The sequence below is a fragment of the Chiroxiphia lanceolata genome, chromosome 6, assembly GCF_009829145.1.
Source record: "Chiroxiphia lanceolata isolate bChiLan1 chromosome 6, bChiLan1.pri, whole genome shotgun sequence".
Lineage (NCBI taxonomy): Eukaryota > Metazoa > Chordata > Aves > Passeriformes > Pipridae > Chiroxiphia > Chiroxiphia lanceolata.
In genome coordinates this window covers 52,813,829-52,835,949 of record NC_045642.1, presented here as the reverse complement: position 1 = coordinate 52,835,949, position 22,121 = coordinate 52,813,829, and the positions used below count along the sequence as shown (strand labels likewise).

Sequence of the window (22,121 nt, the reverse complement as noted above, 5' to 3'; positions counted from 1 at the left end):
TTAGTTTCCTTTGACAACGCCACACCAAGCCCCTTTGTTTAAAAGATTAGTGTTGACAGTATTTCACAGACTAAATATCTCTCCCCTGTTCACTTTTCTAATGCAAAACATTGTACCCTACCTGAAACACAGCAGCAGCCCTCCAGGCTTGCCTCTTGGGGACAATGACAACACATATGGGCAACAGCTTCGTAGATGCTGGACTAGTCTGCTAGACCCTGTTTTGACCAGATTAGAGCTTTCCACCGTGAGAAGCAAGTGGATTTAAAGCCCAAAATAATGTTATCCTATTTAATCTTGTTATTTTGTGTGGCTAGGGGGGAAAAAAAAGACAGATTTTTTTAACCAGAGATAAAACTGTAGATGCTGTTGCTTTACCTGAAGTTCTAGAAATCAAAACTGGTTGTCAGCTGAATGTCTAATCTTCTTAACTGTGTTTTGCTATAAAAGGATATATAATAGGATAAAAGTATGCTTTTTTATGTTTTTTTTATCTGGAAAGTTTTGATTATGAGGAAAAAGAAATTACATCTAATCTATATACACATACCATTTCTGAACAGGTAGGACAACTTTTCAGTTCATTCCGTATTCTAATGCATGCTCCTAAAAGCAATTAGCAATGCAAGGAGATGCCCTAGTTGGGTACAATCAGGTACATCTCACATTAAGTAATCTGAACAGACAGATTAGTTTTTCCATGTCCTCACAAGGTATATATGTGTAGGAGGAAATGGGAAGGAGAGAACTCTAACCCACACATCCACCTAATGCCCTACTCTGGACTGCACTGACAACCATATAAACAGTAATGTAAAGCATCATCTTTTGGGAACAGGCCACTACTAAACCATTCTATTTAAAAAATAATAATACAAATATTTGTTCATCTGCTAATATGGACTACGGATGGTTATTTTTGTGAACAGTATATTCCCTCCTCTAATATAGATAGTTATTGTAGTCCAGTATTTATAAAACCTTATTACGGTATTTCCCAACACGCACTGAAGGAATAACTTGTCCTTTTACAGTTTTACCACTAGAAACTTAAAGACAGAGAACATAATTTCCTAAAATTAGAGGCAGAATTTGAAAGGATAAATAATAGCAATCATCACTCAGAGCCTCACAGCTGGGTGCACTGCATTCATTAACAAAATGGGAGAGAAGAAAACACAAAATTCTCAAAAAGTTCCTTGTGGCTAATTAGTCAGGAATCACCGCAGCAAAATTGTAAGCATGTGCCCTTGGCCTGCCTGTAGCTGTTGACCTATAGTTAGCAGCTTACTACTTTTTCCCAAGCAGATGGCAGATGAGCTTCTACTTGGAAATCAACCAGTTAAAAATTATCTTCCCCAATAGTGCTTAAGTGGAAGATGGAAGGAATTTTTGACACATCAATAAATTAGAGGAATTTTCCCCAGAAGAGGTCTATCAGTGTAAATGCTTTACAGTTCAGAATTACTGTGCTGGCTCTGTCGGATACAGAGATCAATAGAAAATGTTTTAACCACTTATAATTCCTCACATTACACTGGGATAAGCCCATACCATTAAAATAAACCCCAAAAGCCAGCACCGTGAACAGAAACCAGGGGATTAAAGATGACCTTCCATAGAATAATATTAATGCAAGGATAGTAATTTGAAAAAAGTGACTCCATGGGATCTGCCCTGAGTTAAGAAGCTGAAGATACAGCTAACACAAACTTGTAAATAAAGGACCTAGCAGGGTAATTAAGGTATCAGGGCAGAATAGCTGAGTGTGTTTTACCATCTTATGTTCTCAGTGATGTGCTCAGGATATGTCTGTATCACACCCTTAACAATAAGACGAGGAAAATAGACTGCGGACCATGGGAGAAAATGTACAATGGTTCTCATCTTCATGTCACAGCTATGCCTCAATGTCCAAGTCATCCTACAAGAGCTGGCAAGGAATGAATTCAAATTCCTCATGTGATGGAAGATAAAAAGACTCCAGCTTTCGTTAAGCACTGTTAGACAAAAAGAACCAACTTAGATGTAAGATTTGCTTCTCCTAAACGCATTTTAATCCACATGAAAATTAACATATCAGTTCATACTAAATGTTTTCCTAGAAACTTTATAGTGCTTAGTTCAATATCTTCTCACTGCCTTTAAAAAGACTGGATCTCTTAATTTGATTCTTCAACCATGCAATATACATAAAAGCAGGAAGAGTTACCTGCAGTCAGGAGAGACTCAAAAGACAAGAAAACTGACTTAAAACACCTTCTAAAAGTTACTGATGCTAGCCTTTGATAATGTATTACAAACCAATTTATTTTTCTTGTTTGTTGTGTACTTCCTAGAAACAAGTTGATTCACACTAGCAAGAAACTAGAAGATACATCAGCTGGTCTGCAGTCGAATGCAGTGTTTATGTTACACTGGAGACAGTACTATATAAACACTTAAAAAACTACTTAGGTCAGCAAACGTTTCATCACTTTCCTAATTTCCATATTCAATATTAAAATGAAAACTGATACTCAAATTTACTTGAAGCATTAACTTTTTACTGATATTTTTTCTATAATCTGCATTTTAATGAAATATGTAATCATAGTGTATATATTTTTAAAAACAAATTGAAAACAGTATTAAACTTCAGAAATACATAAGCAAATAAAACACTTTTTCATTTAAGAAATTAAAGATTTAATATACTGAGACTACATCAACAGCAAGTAATCCATAGTCACCAATTTGAAATAGTTTATGTTTTGTCTTATTTCATAAGTGTATCCTCTGAGAAATAAGAATTGGAAAATCTCAGCCTCTAATCAATGGCATTTCTTTGTAAGATAAAAACCACTCCCAAATATTCTGCATTTACATTTCTTAGAGGCTTATCAGCTTTATTAATTGTTTTCTGTAGACTCAAACTAATGGACATAACACAAAAAGAACAAAACATTCCTCCTGCACCTGCAGAACAGGTCATTGATGTCTAAAGCAGATTTATCACTTTAGCAAACTCTTCTTACTTGCTCTCAGCTAATGGCTTCACTTCCAGCACCGGTCTGACTTTTCTTCGGAACTTTGTACCTCATGAATATTTTAGTTTCAGAAATTAATGCAGCATAATATTAGACTTCATTACAGGTTGTCACAAAGACAAATCACAACCTAAATATTTAAAGGAAAAATTATTTCAAATTTGGAAAACTATTTCAAGTCTTCTTTTAAAACCTGTCTTGTTCAGTGCTGTCTCCCACAGTATATGTACAATTTTTTCACTATTGACAGTTAATCTAGTGCTTGTGAGAAGTACTTGAATTAACCAATGACAGCCTTGCTCAGATGGAAGAGGTAAAACAGCATACAGGATGCCCATACCAGACTGGAATTTTTCCCATGTTGTCCATCTTCATCTTCAGTTAGGGTTAAGTCTTCCTTTCATTTAATTCAGACAGATACATATAAAAAATAGTAACTTTTTTATTTTTATTTTACAATTTTCCCATCATATATTCCCACTCTCCAGCAAAAAGTCTTTACTGACATTAATGCAGGAAAAACAAACTGCTCTTGCCAAGGACTCAAACACAGTCAGATATACCACATTTGACGGTGTTAGATGTCCTGGTAATAAACAGGAAAATTACTGCTTTAAGTCTGTTTAGGAGAAGGAAGAAAAATCCCTTTATTTGCTATCCTTAAATAAAGAAATGATTTGGAGTTTATCTCAGGAAACAGAGGAACATACATAATCCGAAAAATTATTTGGTTTCAAGTGCAACTCCTCTAAGCGAAGACAATTTGCATTCTTTTTAACTGGGTTCCCTAGCATGAGATCATATTCTTATTTTTACCCCAGTGGGTGCACAGCATTGTCACACATTTCACCCAGCTGCGATGCCATTCCCAGCACACTGTGCAAGTGTGGTCCTGCCGCCCTGTGAGAGCAAACAAGTTGTACTCCAAGGCTTGCCCCATCCTCCACAGCATTTGGCAATGCTACAAATGCACATTGCCTATTTTTGAAAGAAATTCAGGCTTACCATGGAGGAGGAGACACAGATAAACTATTGGATAGCTTTCACGGTGGGTGAAAAAAGTTTACAAATACGCTTTGATCGACTAATGCAATATTGTATCTCCCCAAGGCTACAGAGAGCCCTCAGTAAAAGGGGGAGAGTCAGCAGATGTCTGGTCTGCCCTTGGCTGGGAACAAACTCCAGGCCAAGGTCCAAGCAGAGCCTGGCTCATGACTGTTCCTCTCCTTCAAGGACTTTCTGGGACTGATTTCCTCCTGGCGTCAGTCAGTACTTCTTGAAACTATGAGTTTTCACCTGAGAGATTAGACGGGTGAAGGCTGTGCAGAGCAAATCCTTTTCCAAAAGCCATCTCCTAATAGCACTCTGCTGAAGGACTAGTGTGAACAAATCCTGCAGAAAGCCTGGCTGATAAGGCTCTTGTAGCCCTGTGATTATCGAGCATCTGAGCTTCAACATTCATGATAAGGTGGAGCCTATCAGCAAAGACAAACCTTTAAGGCCAATATGACCATTCAGATTAAGGACAAAAGTTCTCTTACGCTTTCTTAGCTCTGAATATGGGTGGACCTCACATAAGTCAGACTTTTGTATCCAAGTGTACAGACATAAGGTAGGGCAAGTATAGTCATTTGAACTAAATTAATTTAATATTGTAAAGGCACTGTTTAACAGTACAATCTGTATTTACAATTCAAGCAGGCACATTTTTAAAAGCAGTCCTGAACACAGATTAGTGGTCCGTAAGTATGTAAAGATTGTTGCAGTGATAAGATTTGCCCACAACAGCATCCAGGTAACAGTAAACTTCCCCAACACAGCACAGAGCAGTGATTTCCATGGGTACTGAGCCTAGCACCATACTGAACTTGAAAATCACTAGATTTACAAGAGATGGAAAAGGAAAGTGATTGGAAAACATTTCTCCCAAATGCACTGAAGAGCTAGCTCAGAAAACAATATCACAGCACATCAATTTTGTAAGTTAGACATGGCAAGAAGGAGATCCCTTTTTCAAAATACCCTTCAGTTTAGCAGAAGATAGTTGAGATTAAAGCCTAGTAGAGTAAAGCTTTATAACAAAAATACTTAGTTACCTAAAAGACATAAACACAATAAACAATCCCATGGAAAGATACATAGATCAGACGGTCATATTCCCAAAATTTAACATGACCATTTAGGAAACACACCAGAATTCAGGTTTTTTCCATGGCAGAGAAGTCTGACCCCCAGAGCTACAGCTTCTCTGGGCCAGTGACCCAACTCCTCACCCTCAGTGGTCCTGTTTTTAACAGTGTCCAAATGTTGGTTCTTCACCAAAAGCAAGCATTTCATATTTGCAAAGCCAAAAGCTGAAGAAGGAAAAACCATCTCGTTGATCAGACATCCCCAGCTACACTCAAGCCAACAAGCAACCACTGTAGCAGTGAGTGCCACTGAGGCAAAGGGGTCACACACACCGAAGCAAATCCACACCTCCCCTTTTTCCCCCTCTTAGGTGGAAACAGGGCAGCTTCATAAGCTCACTGTCAAGAAAAAAAAAAAAAAAAAGAAAACAAACAAAAGTCCCCAAAGTCCACACAAGAATAACCCCAAACCCAAATATTTAACTGAAAACCACTTTTTGAGCAGTCATTCACAAACTGGGATAGTTCCTGCTTCCCTATTCATTAAAAAAGAAAAATTCCTAGAAAAATATAATTAATTTCTTTTTACTGTATTCCAATGTAGTTCAATGCCTTACTAGCTCCCCTTGCATGAAAAAGACAGGCTTTTGAACTGGATGTCAAATTTACTGGTTTTATATTTACTGCATTTCAAATTTATATTAAATATGCTTATTGGATTTATTTGACTTAGGAAAGTCTGTCTTCTGAAGTGAATGAGGTACAATTCCTATGAAAATTATAGGGAATGATGAAGTAATTAAAAAATCTTATGACACATGAATAAACCAATTTTATTTCAAGCTTCATTACGCAGCCTTAGTTCTAACATATTCTAACTTCCCAGAGCTTAAAAAGGAAAGTTTAATAGCTTTTCTAATTTTTGCAGATTTCCAACTTTCTATTTGCTTGCTGCTTCATCCACAGAAAAAAACGACATCAAGGAGAGTGCATTAGCATGGACCCATTAGCATGGATCTGTACCAGATGATAAAAAAAATCCATTTTATTTCATGGACAACTGCCTACAGCAGAGTAAAGGCAAGTCCCAAGAATTCCCCAAGCATTGCCTCAAAAACTCTGCAAGAGACTATGCTCTCATGGTGCAAGTTCTGGAGGCTTCTGCTCTTCAACCTGCTCAGTATCTGGTGACACACTGGAACAGGTTGCCCAGAGAAGCTGCAGATTCCCCTTATTATTAGAAATGTTCAAGATCAGATTGGATGGAGCTCTGAGAAACCTGATCTAGTGGAAAGTGTACCCTGCCTCCATCATCACTAAAATCTACCCCACTCTACCCCTGCAGCCCTCAGTCAGGGTCTCCTCAGCTGTTCTGTAGGGCTAAAGACTACACAGTCAGGAGTGGCAAAGGCTGGAGGACATTCAGTTGTGATGCTGAGACCTGTACATGAAGCCTGATTAACACCAGTGCTATGAGAGACTACAGCACACTCATAAGAAACACCTGCTATTTTGGCAGCTCACATTTGATTCCTGAAAGAGTTGCAGCCTGGCAAACAGGACAGATCAGTGGTGTGGTGGAAAAAGGGTCTTCTCAACAGTGCTGAGTCCTCCAGAGCTCAGCCTGACCTTCTTTTGAGAAATCAAAAGGGTGCTAAAAATTTGCAGAGATAATACTATCTAAAAAGTGGCAGCATGGACCAGGCCCTCAGAAGTGCCTCTCAACTGCCCAAGGACAAGTCCCTGCAATACAGGCAGCCATGGCTGCTACCAACTCCATGGAAGAGATTGCCCCATATCTCAAGTCAGTATATGCAGGGATACCTTCCCTCTGGGAGCTGCATTTGGGAGCCATGGTCCCAGGGCATGGAGTGAGTGCCTCCCACCAGCAGGTACTGCAGAGAGCTGGCAGCATTGCCATGCTGGGAGCTCAGGGGCTTCAGCAGGTAGGAGTGGATCCCTATTTGTTCTGAGAAGGAGCAGGAATCCACTGTGGAGATGGAAAGTATGGAATCAGGCTCCCAAATGGCACGGTACCCAAAACCCAATGCCTGCAGCCAGAAACATGAAGTAGAAGAGAGGGCAGCTGGCACTACCTAAATCCAATTCTGCAGCAACCAATACATTTGACCTGTTGACAATACCCTGCCAAATTAAGCTGAATATCCCCAAATCCCACAGGAATACCAAATGCTATCTATTTTCTTCTGTCTTATGCATATCTCCCAAGAATTCATTTCCCTATGGACTAAGTATAAAGTTAATAAACTATAGTTAGGTCAAGGCCCTGCTTCATCTTCACTCCCCCTGTCCTTCCTTCTCCACCATTCCTTCTCCTCCTCCTTAATACAAACTACAAAAACATGCTGCATCCTCAACAGGTTGCAAAGGTAGGAAGGGTAATGTTCAGAATATAGAATGTAAGAAAACAAAGTTAGTTTGAAAGTGAATAAATAAGATACTGGGTGTAACTGGAAGCTAATGCACACAGTTCTAAGATTATACCCATAATATGCTGTACTAAGAACTTCTTACTGAAGCAAAGGAGTTATTCAGAAATAGAAGCAAGAGTGCCAGTAGCTTTCTCCAGCTTTCCTTGGATTATTTCAAACGGATACAATCTGTTTTCACTTTAAAACCTCTGCTTTGCACAACTGTTCAGAGGGTTTCATCTTCAGCGCAACACTGCTTAAAGTAAAATGGATACGAACCTGCATATCATTCATATCTAATGCCTTGCCAACCCACACCTTCTTTTTACTATCTAATTATCATGTACAAGCCTGTCAAAAGTGTCAAAAGCTTTTTTTTTTTTTTAAGCTGCTACTTTTATCATCTGAAAGATGTCATCACTTTTAACAATGCTCATTTCTTTCCCAAGGTTTGTGCCTACAAAAGGTCAGAAGAATCCCCTGGACTTCAGTGCACTCTGCACCAGTCACCTTGGGGGCCTGGTCTTATTTGACTGCTCCATGTTTTCCACTCCCACAGCTGTGGAAGTGGGAATTCTACTCACACGGATTGCACCATACGATAACTGACATTTAGTATGCAGCTCTCAACCACAGCTCGCTGAAGGACAGGTAACAGGGACTCACGAGAGCAACAACATGTCAGTTTTTCCCAGCTGTAACTGGAAAAAAGAGGAAAGATTTCACAACTGTGCAAGGTGCTGACTTGTCAGCGGAGTTACAGAATTGCTGTTTGCAGCACAAAATGACTTCCAATTTTTACACAGGTATAACTATTTATGCTGCAGAACAAAAGGTACTACAATAAACTGCAGGTAAACCCAGATCATTTACACTAGTTTTTTAAGACAAATGAAGTTTCTACTAAAAAAAAAAAACCCCTTACTACTACATTTACAGTAAAGATAAAGCTTCCACAGTGCACAGTCTCTGCAGTAGATGAACCCAGACAGCCCAGTAAACTGAGCGATGGCTGCAGAACACCAATTGTTTTAAAATCACTTTATATATTTTAGCCATTACTAAATCTAGTAAACTTAGTTAATACAAACCAGTGCAGTGCCAGAAGTGCTCTATGCCACAGCTGGGTGAACACCCAAACAGAAAGAACCTGTCACAATCAAGATGTTTGAAATAGCTTTTTTCCTCCCTGATGTATTCGTCCTACTTCTAATCCACTCCCACAAGACACTTATTTTAAGGAACTCAGACTGGAAAAAAGTTAGGAATAGCCAGGAAAAGGTGGCCTGTATCCATTTAATTCTTGGAGGAAGTACGTGAGCAGTGTTCAATAGCATCTGAAGAGCCTTGCTAGGAAAGGTGAAGGTGCTTGCTGTTTGGGATACAGACTGCCACAGACTTTGCAACTGTTTGCTTGCTGAGCATGGGACTGGCAGTCATCATGCAGAAACAGAATTACAAAGATCCAAAAACTTGGGTTTTTCCCCCCCCCCTACAAATATCTTTCCTCGCCTCTTCTGGTACTTGTCAGTGGTCCATTGGGCATCATCTAAGAAAATAGGGCTGAAACATCTCCCCCTTGAATCTCTTGTTCCACTTCTTAAATGGATTAACCAGTTTATAATGCCATATATTAAAACACTGACAAAATATATGTAGCTTTCCACACCACTGACTTTTGCAACTGTTCCAAATTAAAAGCAAACCATAGAAGAGACAGTCTTAGCAATTCTGTAATTTTAAGGTCCTTACTAAAAATCAGCTGTTTCACTTGTGTTAAAATATCTGCATGATGGAAAGAAGGAAAATGTCAAAAGCATAAACTTTATTATCCTTCTCCTTGCCCCCAGAGAGGCTTCAGCCAGGCAACAGCTTCTTCAAAGCTTCACATCACACATGCCTAGAGACTTAAACCAAGAAAAGCAACTGCCAAATTCAGGAGGCAGTAAAAGGCTTAGATTTAGAGGGCTCCCTGAGGCTAAACAGTTTTTTAAATTAAAAACTAAAAAAAAAAACCAACAAAAAAAATAGAAAAGAGGAGAAGCCCTGAAGTTACTCCCTCCTGGAACAATATGCACACAAATCTCTCATAACCTTCTGAGTCACAACTACCAAGGTTAATAACCCAGCATCGACCAAACGGCTTCTGGGCTTCAGAAAATCCTACAGAGCCTTGCAGGAATCACCGGAGCTGCTTTAGGCTTATTTCATCTTTTTGGAAGCAAAGAAGAGTAACAGGACGCAAAACTGCTCTCTTTCAAGTTTTTAATCCAGGCCTTACTACATGGGACCACTGAAGATGACTACTAACTCCTGCAAGAGTATTTGTGTTTAAATTTCTCAGTGCACAGAGATCTTGCAGATCTTCCTCTTCCCCTTGCAATGAGTCTACTGTAATCAAAAGAATTGCTTCACCTGCACTCAGCCAGATTTGATTCTGAGAACAGAGCAGCAGCATCACACTGATGATGTTTGTTACTGATTCATTCTGGTTTTAGGGTATGCCCTTTCCTAAAAGGTTGAGGAATAATCTGATTAACATGGCCCTGAAACTAGTATGTTCCCAACTAAGATAACGTAAGAAAGAAGATATCAGTGTTGTTTTGATAGAAATTTTACTTCTCTCTCAAAAGTATAAAAGAAAATGATAAGAAATACATAGTTACAAAATTCCAAAATGCAAGAAAAAAGGTACGTGATGTTCAATTACTAATTAAAATTCCTGTGTAAAAAAATATTGAGTACACCTGTGTGCCTGGGGCAACGATTTTTTTTTTTTTTTAAATAAAATGTGATGTCATATTCTGCAAAGCACATAAGAAGAATGACAAAAAAGACTGAGATTCAAAGCTTCCAAGGAGGGAGAAAAAGAAACAACAAAACACACATAGACATATGGAAAGCAACTATGAAAGCTAAACATTCACCAAATAAAGGCAGGAATCTCAATGGTAAAAGATTTATGTTAGTCCACTCTGCTTTGAATGGGTAACTGGATTGAAAATGAAATTTATGATGCATAGGTCATTTTCCACATCTACGAACCTTTAATTCAATTTTCAATCATATTTATAGCAGTCAAAAAGTACTTTGCCTCTTTATTAGTCTTCTAGCAGCTGCCTGTCTCTCCCTTACACATTATTTTAAAAGTTTGCTACCACCACTACGCCTGGCACAATACAGAAAAAAAAGGGATCACTTCTACCTGCTACAATACATAACAGATGGGCAACACTTCTAACTGGAATTAATTTATTGATGCTGTGCAACACATGGTGCCACAAGCAGCTGCAATGACAAAAGCAAGGGTCCACTTCCACAAGGCACAATGGCCAATCCAGAAGCCCCCAGTCTGCCTGCAGCACCCGCTAGTCCTACAATTTATCTTCTGCTGCCTCTGGAAGCTGATTTAATTGTCCAACTTGGCAGAAAACTAACTCAGCAAAAGGAAAAGCTAAGTACCACACACGGATGCTACATGCTTTTCATTTTTTTTTTCTGTTAGGTTAGCATGTTAAACTAACTCTGACAATTTAGTCTGTCAAGTGGGTAAAAACCAGACAGCCAGTGAGGGAAGGGGAAGCAAGTCCTTCCTCCCAAGCAGCCGCTCAGTGCAGGATGGCTTGTCAGCCCAAGCTGTACATCAGCTGATTAGCCTGAGCTGAAAATGGGAATGGACAAGGGGGCAGGGGCATCAGGTTTGCTCCTGAGACCCAAATCCACTTAACCTCAGTCTCCTGAATTTTACACTACTATCTTCCAGCTCCCACAGCTCTCAGGTTTATTAACCTTTACTCCTAAGCTACCCTATACACTCTCTTATCACATAGCATCTGAAGGACGGAGCCTGTCATCTTTAACATCCCTCAGTGTCCCCATTTATGTTACTTTGTATTCTTCCATTTAATTGAAACAGTTGAAACACTATCACATAGTGCTACTCATCTTCAAAGTTAGTAGCAAGATTTTATTACAACGTATGCATCAGAAACAAGGTAAATTTTATTTGAAAAGGGAAGATAAAAGGAGAAAAGGTTCTTTCAATTCAGCTTTGCCCTCTGGGAAGGTGGGGAGTGGTAGGTTGTCTTGGTATAGACTCCCTCTATTTAAACAAAATTTAGAAATAAGCACACCAATCAACCAGAGATATGCCTTCACAGAAGCTACGATCTCAGAAAGAGTATCTCACCTAGGAATGACAGCTACATAATGGAATCTCTCAAATAACTTACACATGAGACAATGCTGGAATAAACCACACTACTTTGTTCTCTGCTGTAAAGTTTCACCTTAATGCCTTACAACTGTGTACTCCATAAAAAATGAGTGAGTAGATACAAATATATTGCTCTTGGGAGACCATACCAACACATATATTTTCCAGCTTTCATGAATTTTAGTTATAAAGCATTCATTTAGCAGCAAACATTTTTCAATTCCATAGCTGAACATTTAATCCCACAATTCACTTTTTTAACTCTTTCCAAAAACCAAAACAAAGTATCCAGGTCATAAAAGAAAGCTGAAATACCATTCAACTAACTAATGATTTAATTCAACTATAAATTTGTTTCAAAACACTACTGGTATGATAGTCAGAACCAATTTTTTTTTCAGGCTTGCACAGATAACATGCTTATTCTAAGTCTTTCAAATAACAGACTGTCCAATGCAGCAAAAACAATCTAAGCAAAACCATTATGCAATAATCAATAATAATGGGGGGAGAGAACCATTATGCAATAATCAATAATAATGGGGGGAGGGAATCCCATAACCAAAACCCTTACTATTTGTATCCTGTTTATTCACCTGTAAAAGCAGAGGTGGAAACACCAAGCTATTAAATAACAAAAAGGACAGGTAAACTGCTACCCCCATATTTCCTCCCACCCCCCCAGAAAAGTGACTGGGCTTAGATCCCTCAGTAAAGTAGAACTGTTTTAAATGTAAAGCCTTGATTTTAGTTCTGTCTGATCCATTAAACCTTGCTCAAAAGAAGTTCAGAGTTTTTAATTTTCAATTCTGAACACGATCAATGCCCATAATGATCTTTTTGATAAAGAAATTGTTAATAAATCTTTGGACCTACAGACATGCTCAAGCCCAATACAAGTCCTGGGGTCTCTTCTTCATGATATCCAGAATCTCTTCTCAAGAAAAAGAGAGTGGAACAATGAGTAAGCAACTTCTCCATTGGTGTACCGACCATATTACTTCCCAAAACAGAAGGAAAGATGGTTGGATACTAGAGACTGGAAGAAAACATCTCTCAAAGATGACGACAGCACAACTGCCCCAGCTTCACCTGCCACAGCTCATATTTCAGTTTGGACCCAGAGGGTGCTCATGCAGTGATCATCACCCATCACCCCTCTTCATTTCACAGAGTGGCCAAGCTTTGGAAGCGCACTCCAGGAGCGCTCCAGTGCTGATTTGTGTTCGGTGGACAGCATCAGGTTAGACCTAGTCCACAATAAATGCAGAGACACATGGATACCTAAGTCCTCACCACAAACTATTTTGCGTTACAGATTTCTTCCTCTTGTCCCACACTCCGAGCTAATGTAGACACAGTGCTAAAATACAGTATCACAGAGCTATATATACCTTATATATACCTCTTTTAAAGTATTCAGCTCTTCAGCTGCAAGATCTCGCAGTATACCATTCAAGAAAAGGTATACGTCTACACGTATACCAGCCTACACGTCTGCCAGACCGCACACCAAACCCCAAAATTTTAATAATGGATCTTTCCTCACTTCTCAGTAGAGAAAGGCCTCAAGCCTTGCAAAACATATAAATACTTAACTTAAAAATTGTATGTATAAAATATTTGGTCCCGGAGGACCCTTAATTAGTTCATTAAAACTTCTGAACACAGAGGAAATCACTTATTTCCATACTGAAATATGGCTACCACTGGGATTTCTCTGTCTCTCTCTCTCACACACACACACACACGTTGTCTAGTATAAAAGGGAGAAAAAGAAAAAACCTACCCTCACACCTCCCTCTGTGTGTGGCATTATACAGGGTTTGCTAAATTACAGTGGTGTGTATTTTTTACTACGAGAACCAAAATTTCTAAGAATCCTTATTTTCTTAGACTCAACTGAAGTTTGCCATAAGTATTTCCACAGCTTGAAACTGCAGTCCTACTGAAGTCCACAGCCAAACTCTTATCAGCTGCACAATATCTCAATTTTGCCTCTTACCCCAAATCACATCAGTAATTGTTTACTGTGTTACACTGAGATGTTTTAAATGTGCTTTATAACTCTGCCTCATATAATGCATGGACATAAACTCCTTAAATTCAATTCTAAAATTTAATACAAAATTCTTTTAGGTTCACAGTTAGGAACCTAGAAAGGATGGCCTGATTTTTTAGATCATTTGAGCATAGTCCTGGTTGTCACTGCCCTATAATTTTGGCCTATATTTGGAAGCTGTAAAGCAAAAGGCATCAACGCAGACACTGGTTTGAATAAAGAGTGGCCTGAGCCTCAGGATATGCTAATGCCTGTAAGGTTTTTATCAGTTTGGATAAAGACCTCGTTGCCCCCTGCAGCCCAGCCAGCCTTGCCAGACCACCCATGTAGCCACAGACCTCTCCCACCTCCAAGATCCCATCCTCCACCACCATCCCAGCACATGCCATTCATCAGACACTGAGTGGCAGGACCATGTCCTGTAACACATTATGTCTGACTTACTTACTTCAGGGTCAGGAGAAGGACCCACCTGTCAGATCCTGCAAGCTCTATAAAGTGAGATCTCCATGTGGGAGATGGAAGGATGCTCCCTAGGCAGCAACAGGTCTGTGTAAAACAGCCTGTGAAACTCTGGACAGGGAAGGGGAAAAGGAAGCAACAAAGTGATAACTAGTCTTAGTAAACATAAAATAAAACAAAACTGACTGTCTGTCAGCATCTTTCTCAGGTTTCAGGGTGATTTTTTCCCCAAGGAGAAAAGATAAAATAAGAGCTGCTCCTAATGCTGCTGATTTTGGGGTACAAAACCCTTCAACAACCTCAAGGAAATTCTAGACACCACTGCCCAGTCATGCCCACTTGGGAGTACAGGAGCTGCAGTGGGAAATGGCAAAGGTTGCTTCAGTTTGCTGTGTTTTTCAACACAGTTGTAAGAAATAGGAACATCTAGTTTTCATGAAATACAAGGTTCTTTACAAAGTCTTCATTTTAAAATATTTGCCTTGACTAACTTGAAACAAAGACTATTCCTCTATTTACATACTGAAATGTGCTCATCTATTCTGTACCTTACGAACTTCACATTTCAAAGCTTAGCTTAGGCTCCTGTTCACACACAGTTCTCAGACAAGCCAGTAACAATGTTTCACATACTGGTCTGCAACAGATCACGGAAGTTATACTTAAAAACAGAAAACATTTCATCTTTCCTGTTTGCAGGAACCTCATGAAAGTTTCCAATCAAATACAGGGCCTATGCTGTTAAGAAATGCAAAATGCTTTTATCACAGTAAGGTGTTTATTTCAGATTTTAAATCCAAAAATGCTATTAGTTTTTACATTTCACAATACCTAAAACCAGTGCTAGGGATCTCCAATACTCAGTCATTTCAAAGCAAGACAAGAATATGATGGACTGTGTCAGATTTTACCCTTTGGAAGTAATGGAGTGTGGACAATCTCACTTAATTACTTTCCAAATAATTAATTTAGGGAAATCATGTTAACATATCATTATCCCCACCACATCTCCTTAAAAAACCTCAGGGAGCTACATCCACATTTTAATTATGTAATGGAAGAACATTTTAAATTGTGTTTCATGGAAGAAGAGCATCATCCATAGCTCCTTCTGCACTCCCTCGAAGCTTTCATAATTCCTTATGGTTGCCCAATTAGTGTCATTTGCAAACAGCAAGCACCCAAAAAAAGGTAGTCATTATACTGCTTCATGCAACCTTCCTACTTATTCTCTCACATCATCCTTAAGATTTTAGTGATCAAAAGACAGGTTCTTCATTACAGCTTTGCAAAATTTCTCTTGACAAAGGAACCGCAGCATCAACCTTAACATCTTCATCTTAAATTTCTAAGGAAAGGAGAAACAGGAGAAAAGTCAGGATAAAACCTATTAAAATGTATGTCACTGACTGGTGTACTCCCTCACTGTCTCCTCACGTATTCACTTTTTAATATTGTAGTTTTAATATAATTTTAATCCTTATTTGAATTGTTTGCACATGGTTTAAGCTTCAATAAAAGAATTTGAGTTTTGCTATTCTTAATTAGAACTTAAAACACATATTTTATCAGCTCTGTAAAGTCCTATTAAATTTTTAAAACACTCCTTGAAGATCAGATAAAGCATGGTTTTCTGCTGAGAGCCCAATGCTTTAATTTGCAATTCTGTATGTTGTTTTATTCATGACAAAATACTTGATACTTGTAGTTTCTCTCCATACTACTACCACGACACATATTGTCTATTGAGGTTTGACTATCACTGAAGGATTCTCTCATGACTGGTCTACATTTTCATTTGTTTTTAGAAGCTTAGTTAGAAAAAGAAAAAAAAAAGGAAAAAATTAAATTCCAGTAACTATAATTAATGCCAGTCATTCATTCAACTAAAACAAGTGTTAATAATTCATGATTTGGAAATAAATAGCTAATTAAAGGGCAACAAATCCAGTTTACTTATATAGTGTCTTACTAGTAATAACAGTTCGAGCTTTAATAGCCTAACAATATATATTGTGCAAGTGTCCATTACAGTAAGTTATTTTTAATTCATAGCATACTTATTTATTCTGCATTCAATTACTGCACATACAGATAAAAAAAAAGTGTTTTTGTATGCCACCCCTCCCTTTACTCCAGGATAGAAGAAAAAACATTCTAGAATCAGCTACTAGTCCATATAGCTCCAAAATGCATAAAACTGACACAATGTAGAGTCCAATTCAGCATTACGTTTAAGAGTTCAACTCTAAGAGCCAGAACAAATCTCATTGAAACATAAATTAATAAAATGCTGTCCAAGCAATGCTGGGTAATAAAATCTTCCACTGCCCTACAAAGCTGACAGAAGTTTCAAGTAGGGTATCTTCTCCACGCCTGAATTCAAAATGTGCTGCTGTTCTGGAGAGAACAGGTCCAGAGATGAAACGTGAGAAAGCCTGGTTTGTCTGCCTGACTGTGTTGTTACGGACTTCTGAGAAAAACAACATGAGTAATGCTATTAACATTTTTGCAACATCTTTTTAAACATGCTTGCAACACCTTCTCATACACACAGTGCATGAATCTGCCCAGTGAGAACCAAATTAAATCCAATTTTGCTCTGCATTATTCCTAGGAAGTGATCACAGTAAAACAAACTACAGTCTCTTCCAGCCCTTGACAGATTTGAACTAGTGACCTGAAAGCTACAGGCTCAATTTACCTTTGTTCCTTCCCCAACCCATTCTACCCTGTGGGATTCTGGTCCAGCTGTAGGAAGAGGGTAAGTGGCTGCATTTCGGAAGGTGAGGGAGAGGAAGTGTGAGAGTCAAGTGGGAAAGAAGAGACAGCTGCCAGAATAACACTGTCCATACAGATTTCCTGTTTGTGGCGTTCACTTCCTCACCGACAGGGCATCGCTCCACTTGTGGACACAGGAGTTGGAGAGAAGAGGTACATATGTTCCATTTATTTTTGGGAATGGTGGATAAGGACAGAAGCAAACTGGAAATAAACTGACAAAAACTGAGTCACACAGTTTACTTTTCTTGACTTAAAAGGAAGAGTGACTGACAGTTATCAAAACTATTAGCTGTCAAAATTCCTATGATTAAGTGATTTTGGCAGGAGAAAGCAAAGGAATCATTACTTTTCAAGGTTTTTTTTATTATTCTACTCTTTTTTAAAATAAATGGTAATATAATTTGTATCAAGTTAAAATTTTCTCAAACTCTAAATTTTTCTATTAACACTTTGGGTAATCTGTTAAACAGAACTGTAGTTAATATTATGGAATCCCTTGCCAAAAAAATCAATTTCATTAAGAAATAATTTGTTCCACGCTTTTTTTTTACCGCTTTACCCAGACACTCTAAACTTGAAGCTTCTGTCAAACAGGGCATCTGTGGTTGCAGAAATGGCTGCTTGACAGCTACGGTTTTCCCACTGGCCATATGAAGGATATTAAAAATATGCTGCAAGTTCCAAATGAATCACAGATAAATTCTCACTTCCATCTCTAAGTCTACAGAGGCATTTTGCAGGAATCCCAGATCTCACCCTTTACATTTCACATACCTAATAATCCTGCCCACAGCAATTACTGTGGTGAAGGCTGTGCAGATAGAGAATAAATAGCTGGGGAATTGTGGTCAGAGGACCCACGAACCTCTGCCCACTCTCCACCTGCCTTCCCAGCCAGTCTGTAATCACTAGTGATCACTCCTGCAGCTCAGTAAATCAGCTGGAGGCAAGATGAGCACTGTCTATAATCCCAGTATGTCTTGTTCTGTAGAGTTTCATGTCCAGCATGGTTCTCTCCACCAGTTTTTGATGCTAAAAACCTCAAACCTATCTTGCCTTATCACCTATACCTTCAGCTTAAATAACACATGGCTAACACCCTGACTAACTGTAAATAAACATAATGGCTTTCTACCTAAAAGTTACTTCAATTCCAGGCACAGTTAATATTATCTAAGCTTTACTTTTCAACATGCAGAATAAACCCAGAGTGTATTTCATTACCAAGAAAGTGAGATGTAAGTTGAGTACTGTCCTTAGGCATTAAGATGAGTTACTTTAGTGTCTTTCTTAAAAATAAACAAACAAACAGAACAGGCACAGACACTAGCAAAACATTTTGTGCGCCTGAAGACCGTCTCCTGAAAAGGAGGAGATAGCAAACAAATCAATAAATATGATAAACTCCTCCAAAGTAAGTATGCACTTTCCACTGAGTTTACAACTAAGGAAACTAAGGCATCAAGAATGAAATAACTTGCCTAAAATCACATAGGAAGTTTGTATTTCTTGCTTTGATGTTACCTCAGACTGACACTCGTGTTCATTAACGCAATGTTTCTCAAGTGCCAACCGTACCTTTACTGCTCTGTAAGAGTTTGAAGAAACTAGGTGTCTTTGAACTAGCTGTGCTAAATATCTGCCCTAGATTTTAGACATGCAGCTCAAAACTAACATATATTTCTCACCTCCTTCCTTCTCCATCTACCGTATTTTTTACTCATCACAAGCCGTAGAAATACATCACTAAACAATCATGCAAACTAGACCTGCATATGAGTGAAGACCCAAATTCTTCTGAACCCAGGGCCCTTTCTAGAAAGAAAGGGAGTCTTGGGGCCAGTTTGCTCTCACATTACTTCTTTCCTCCCTGACCAGGTCCTTCACTAGCCAAGATCCTGTTCTCTCATTCCCATCACAACCTCCTGCCCACCACTGCTCGCTTCTTCCCCATCCCCTCTCTGGCTCCCACCCATTCCAAACAAGGAGAACGGACTGAGAAGTGGGAGAAGCTGCAGCCACCTTTGGCCCAGGCTAGACCTCAGTTGCCACCCTGCAAGTGATCTGCAGTTATTTTTACAGGAGCACAGCCTTTGCATCCTGACCTTTTGAAACAATATGTACAGGTAGTATCTTTATCATTTCTTCTGTCTAGGAGCATCAGAAAAATCCCATCATGTCTTTCCTTGTAAAGCTAACAATAAGCCTGTTCAGAACAGAAAACCTTACAGCATACAACAATGATCACTTTGAGTGCTTACCAGCCATTTCTGTACTTCACTTCACCATATGCTAAAATCATATTGTCTTTCATATCTCTACCACTTACTTGCTTCACTTGGTTCTTCTTTATGCCTGCCCCACTCCCAACTTCATATCATCTTTCATACTACCCATTATACTTGCAAGAGCTTTCCACTTCCCTGTAAAGCAATTTTCCTTGCCTCTTTTCAACCTCAGAACTGGCATCCTCTATCTGTATTTTCTTCCTCGTGGGTCATGTGTGAAATACCTGATCAAGGCTGTACTCAAAGGTCTGATTATCTTTAATTCCTCCTTTCATTTAATATAGTCTCACTGAAGGTTAACTCATAAAAAGAAAGGCTTTTGAATTCAACCACTTTCTTTCATAAACACAGAATAATACAAGTTTACAGCAGCCCTTGAGCTCACTATCTACAATGAGATGACAGCTAAGCAAGTAATTTCATCAGGAACACATTCTAGAATATACTACTTCAGGATTAACTAAGATTTTAAAACCTATGTACAGCATAAATACATATGGTTTATCTCCAGAAAGTATAATAGGTGTTCAGATTTACTAAATCAACACGAGGGACAGTGCTCAGGAATAAGCTACTCTGCTTTTCCAAACTATTCAGAAAGTACTGCTACTCCTGCTCTCACATGCATGCTACTATCAGGATCACTGTAAAAGCAAAGCCCAGGGATTTTTGGTAAGAAGAGAGCTTGCTTATAAATGGTTTAGAGTATAAACTTTGAAATACATTGCTGTATGTTTTCTTTTAAAAAATACTTACAATGAAATATTTATTAAGTTTAAGCAAAACAGGCATCTGCTATTAGCGTACAACCCCCGCACACATAGTTTTCTCTCCTGAAGAGCTCTGAAAATACGGCGTCACTGCACAATGCACAGCTCACACACACAACTCATGACGTCCTGAAAAACTGCTCCCACAATCTCAAGGTCCACAGTTATTAGAGTTTTCTGCAAACCTGTCCCTTTCTTGCACCACACCACAAGGAAAATCATGTAAAATTTATCATCTTCGTATCTTGCAAGAGAAGAGGCAGCTATGACTGATGCAGTTGCTGTCATGAAGCAATTTAATATGAACCTGACTCCAGCTGTTCAGATAGCAGTAGAAAGCCAGACCACTACTAAAATGTGAAAGAATAAGAGATCCGCAAATCAATTTTCAATGAAATATGAGACTATGAATGCTTGCAATTTGGCTGCTGGAAAGCAGTAACTCAAATCAAAACAAAGTATTTTGAGATTACAGTTTACCATGAAGAACTCTGTTACATTTAGGATACCTGATTTGTTTCCCCCCAAATACACTAAACACCATTTAGTTGAATAATCCCAAATACTATGCAGGCCAATCTCCAATGCCTCCTGTGAGGATACTTACAGCTCCTCATCTCCTCCTTGCTTTTTTACAACCCGTCACTGCAGCCCGGCAGCTCCCCTGTCACGCTGCCACCCAGGTGACGCCACTACCCCAATAACCCCTACCTTAAAAAAACAGCAGAAGGAAAAACCAGTAACTGCAGGCCAACTCTCATAACTCCGCACAGGCATCTCACACCTCAACAGGGGCCGGGGGGGCTCTGGGAGCGGGGCCGGGCAGGGGGCTGAAGGACACCTGCCCCCGCCGCGTCGTCCCACTGCGCCCCTCGGGGTCGCGGAGAGCTCCGTCCTACACTGGTATATAAATGTACGACCTATACATGTGTGTGTATGTGTATATGTGTATCTGTGTGTATGTCGGCAGCGGAGACACGCAGCGCTGGGTGACCGCTTGGGCTACACCAGACCTGTCTCTGAGGCAGATGCACACACACACATCCATAGCACAACACGTACGCACACAAATCTCCGCATATACCCGCGAAGGAGGTGCAGAAGTTCCCCGCAGGGGCGCCCCGAGGGCTGGCAGGTTTCCCGCCGTGTAATGGGGGAGGGTGAGGGGGATGAAGTTTCCTCCCTCCTCCTCCTCCTCCTCTGCCCGAGTTACGCCGCGGAGCCGGGCGGCCCTGGGCAGTGCAGACGCCGCGGGCAGCCCGGGCCAGGCCCGCTCCCGGCGCTGCCTTCCCGGCGCCGGCCTCCGCCTCCGCCCCGCCGGGGCGCCGGGACCCCGCTGCTCGCCGGGGGCGGCCCCCGCCCTTACCGTTGCAGAACTGGAGCAGCGAGGAGGTGTCGTAGAGGCTGCTGTAGCTGGAGAACCCGTCCTCCATCCTGCCGCTGCGCTCCCGGCGTCCCCTCGGCTGTCCCGGCGGCCGCCCGCTGCCTGCTCGCCCACACGCTGCGGAGCGGAGGCGGCTGGGGCCGCGGCGGCCTCGCTGCCTGCCTCACTCAGTTGCCATGGCAACCCATTCACTCCGCCGCGGCTGGGGCGGTGGCCGCTCCGCTCCGCTCCGCCGCCGAGGCGCGGGGGGAGACCCGCGGGGCGGGCCGGGGCGGGCCGGGGCGGGGCCGCACCGTCACGGCGGGGCGGCGGGAGGCGGGGAGGACCCCGGGGCGCGGGGAGCGAGCGAGCCGACGCGGCTTTCGGCGGGCGCGGGGCCGGCGCGGCCATCTCTGCACAGCGGCCCCGCCGAGCCCGGCCTGCCGCTGAGGGGGGCGAGCCGCGGGCACCGCGCTCTGCACCCGCGGGACACGGCGGCACCGGGTGTCCCGATCGGGGCGACGTAGAGCCGAGACACCGCCCGGCCCTGCGGCGGGAGGTGCTTGCCGGTGGCCCGGGGCTTAAC

At 40.7% G+C, this 22,121-nt stretch overlaps 1 protein-coding gene across 8 annotated transcripts in view; it reads right to left on the bottom strand.

Annotated features, from left to right (window-relative positions):
• The window catches only part of EML1 (EMAP like 1), an 81,512-nt gene extending 59,712 nt beyond the window's left edge, over positions 1-21,800 (bottom strand). For 2 of the 8 annotated variants that reach the window (XM_032690345.1, XM_032690346.1), the window contains exon 1: positions 21,539-21,735. In XM_032690345.1, the coding sequence (XP_032546236.1) occupies positions 21,539-21,605 (67 nt within the window). In that variant the 5' untranslated portion in view covers positions 21,606-21,735. Of the gene's footprint in view, positions 1-21,538 lie in introns of all 8 variants that reach the window. The other 6 variants (XM_032690350.1, XM_032690351.1, XM_032690349.1 and 3 more) reach the window with 5 other exon arrangements.
• Between the last annotated feature and the right edge of the window lie 321 nt (positions 21,801-22,121).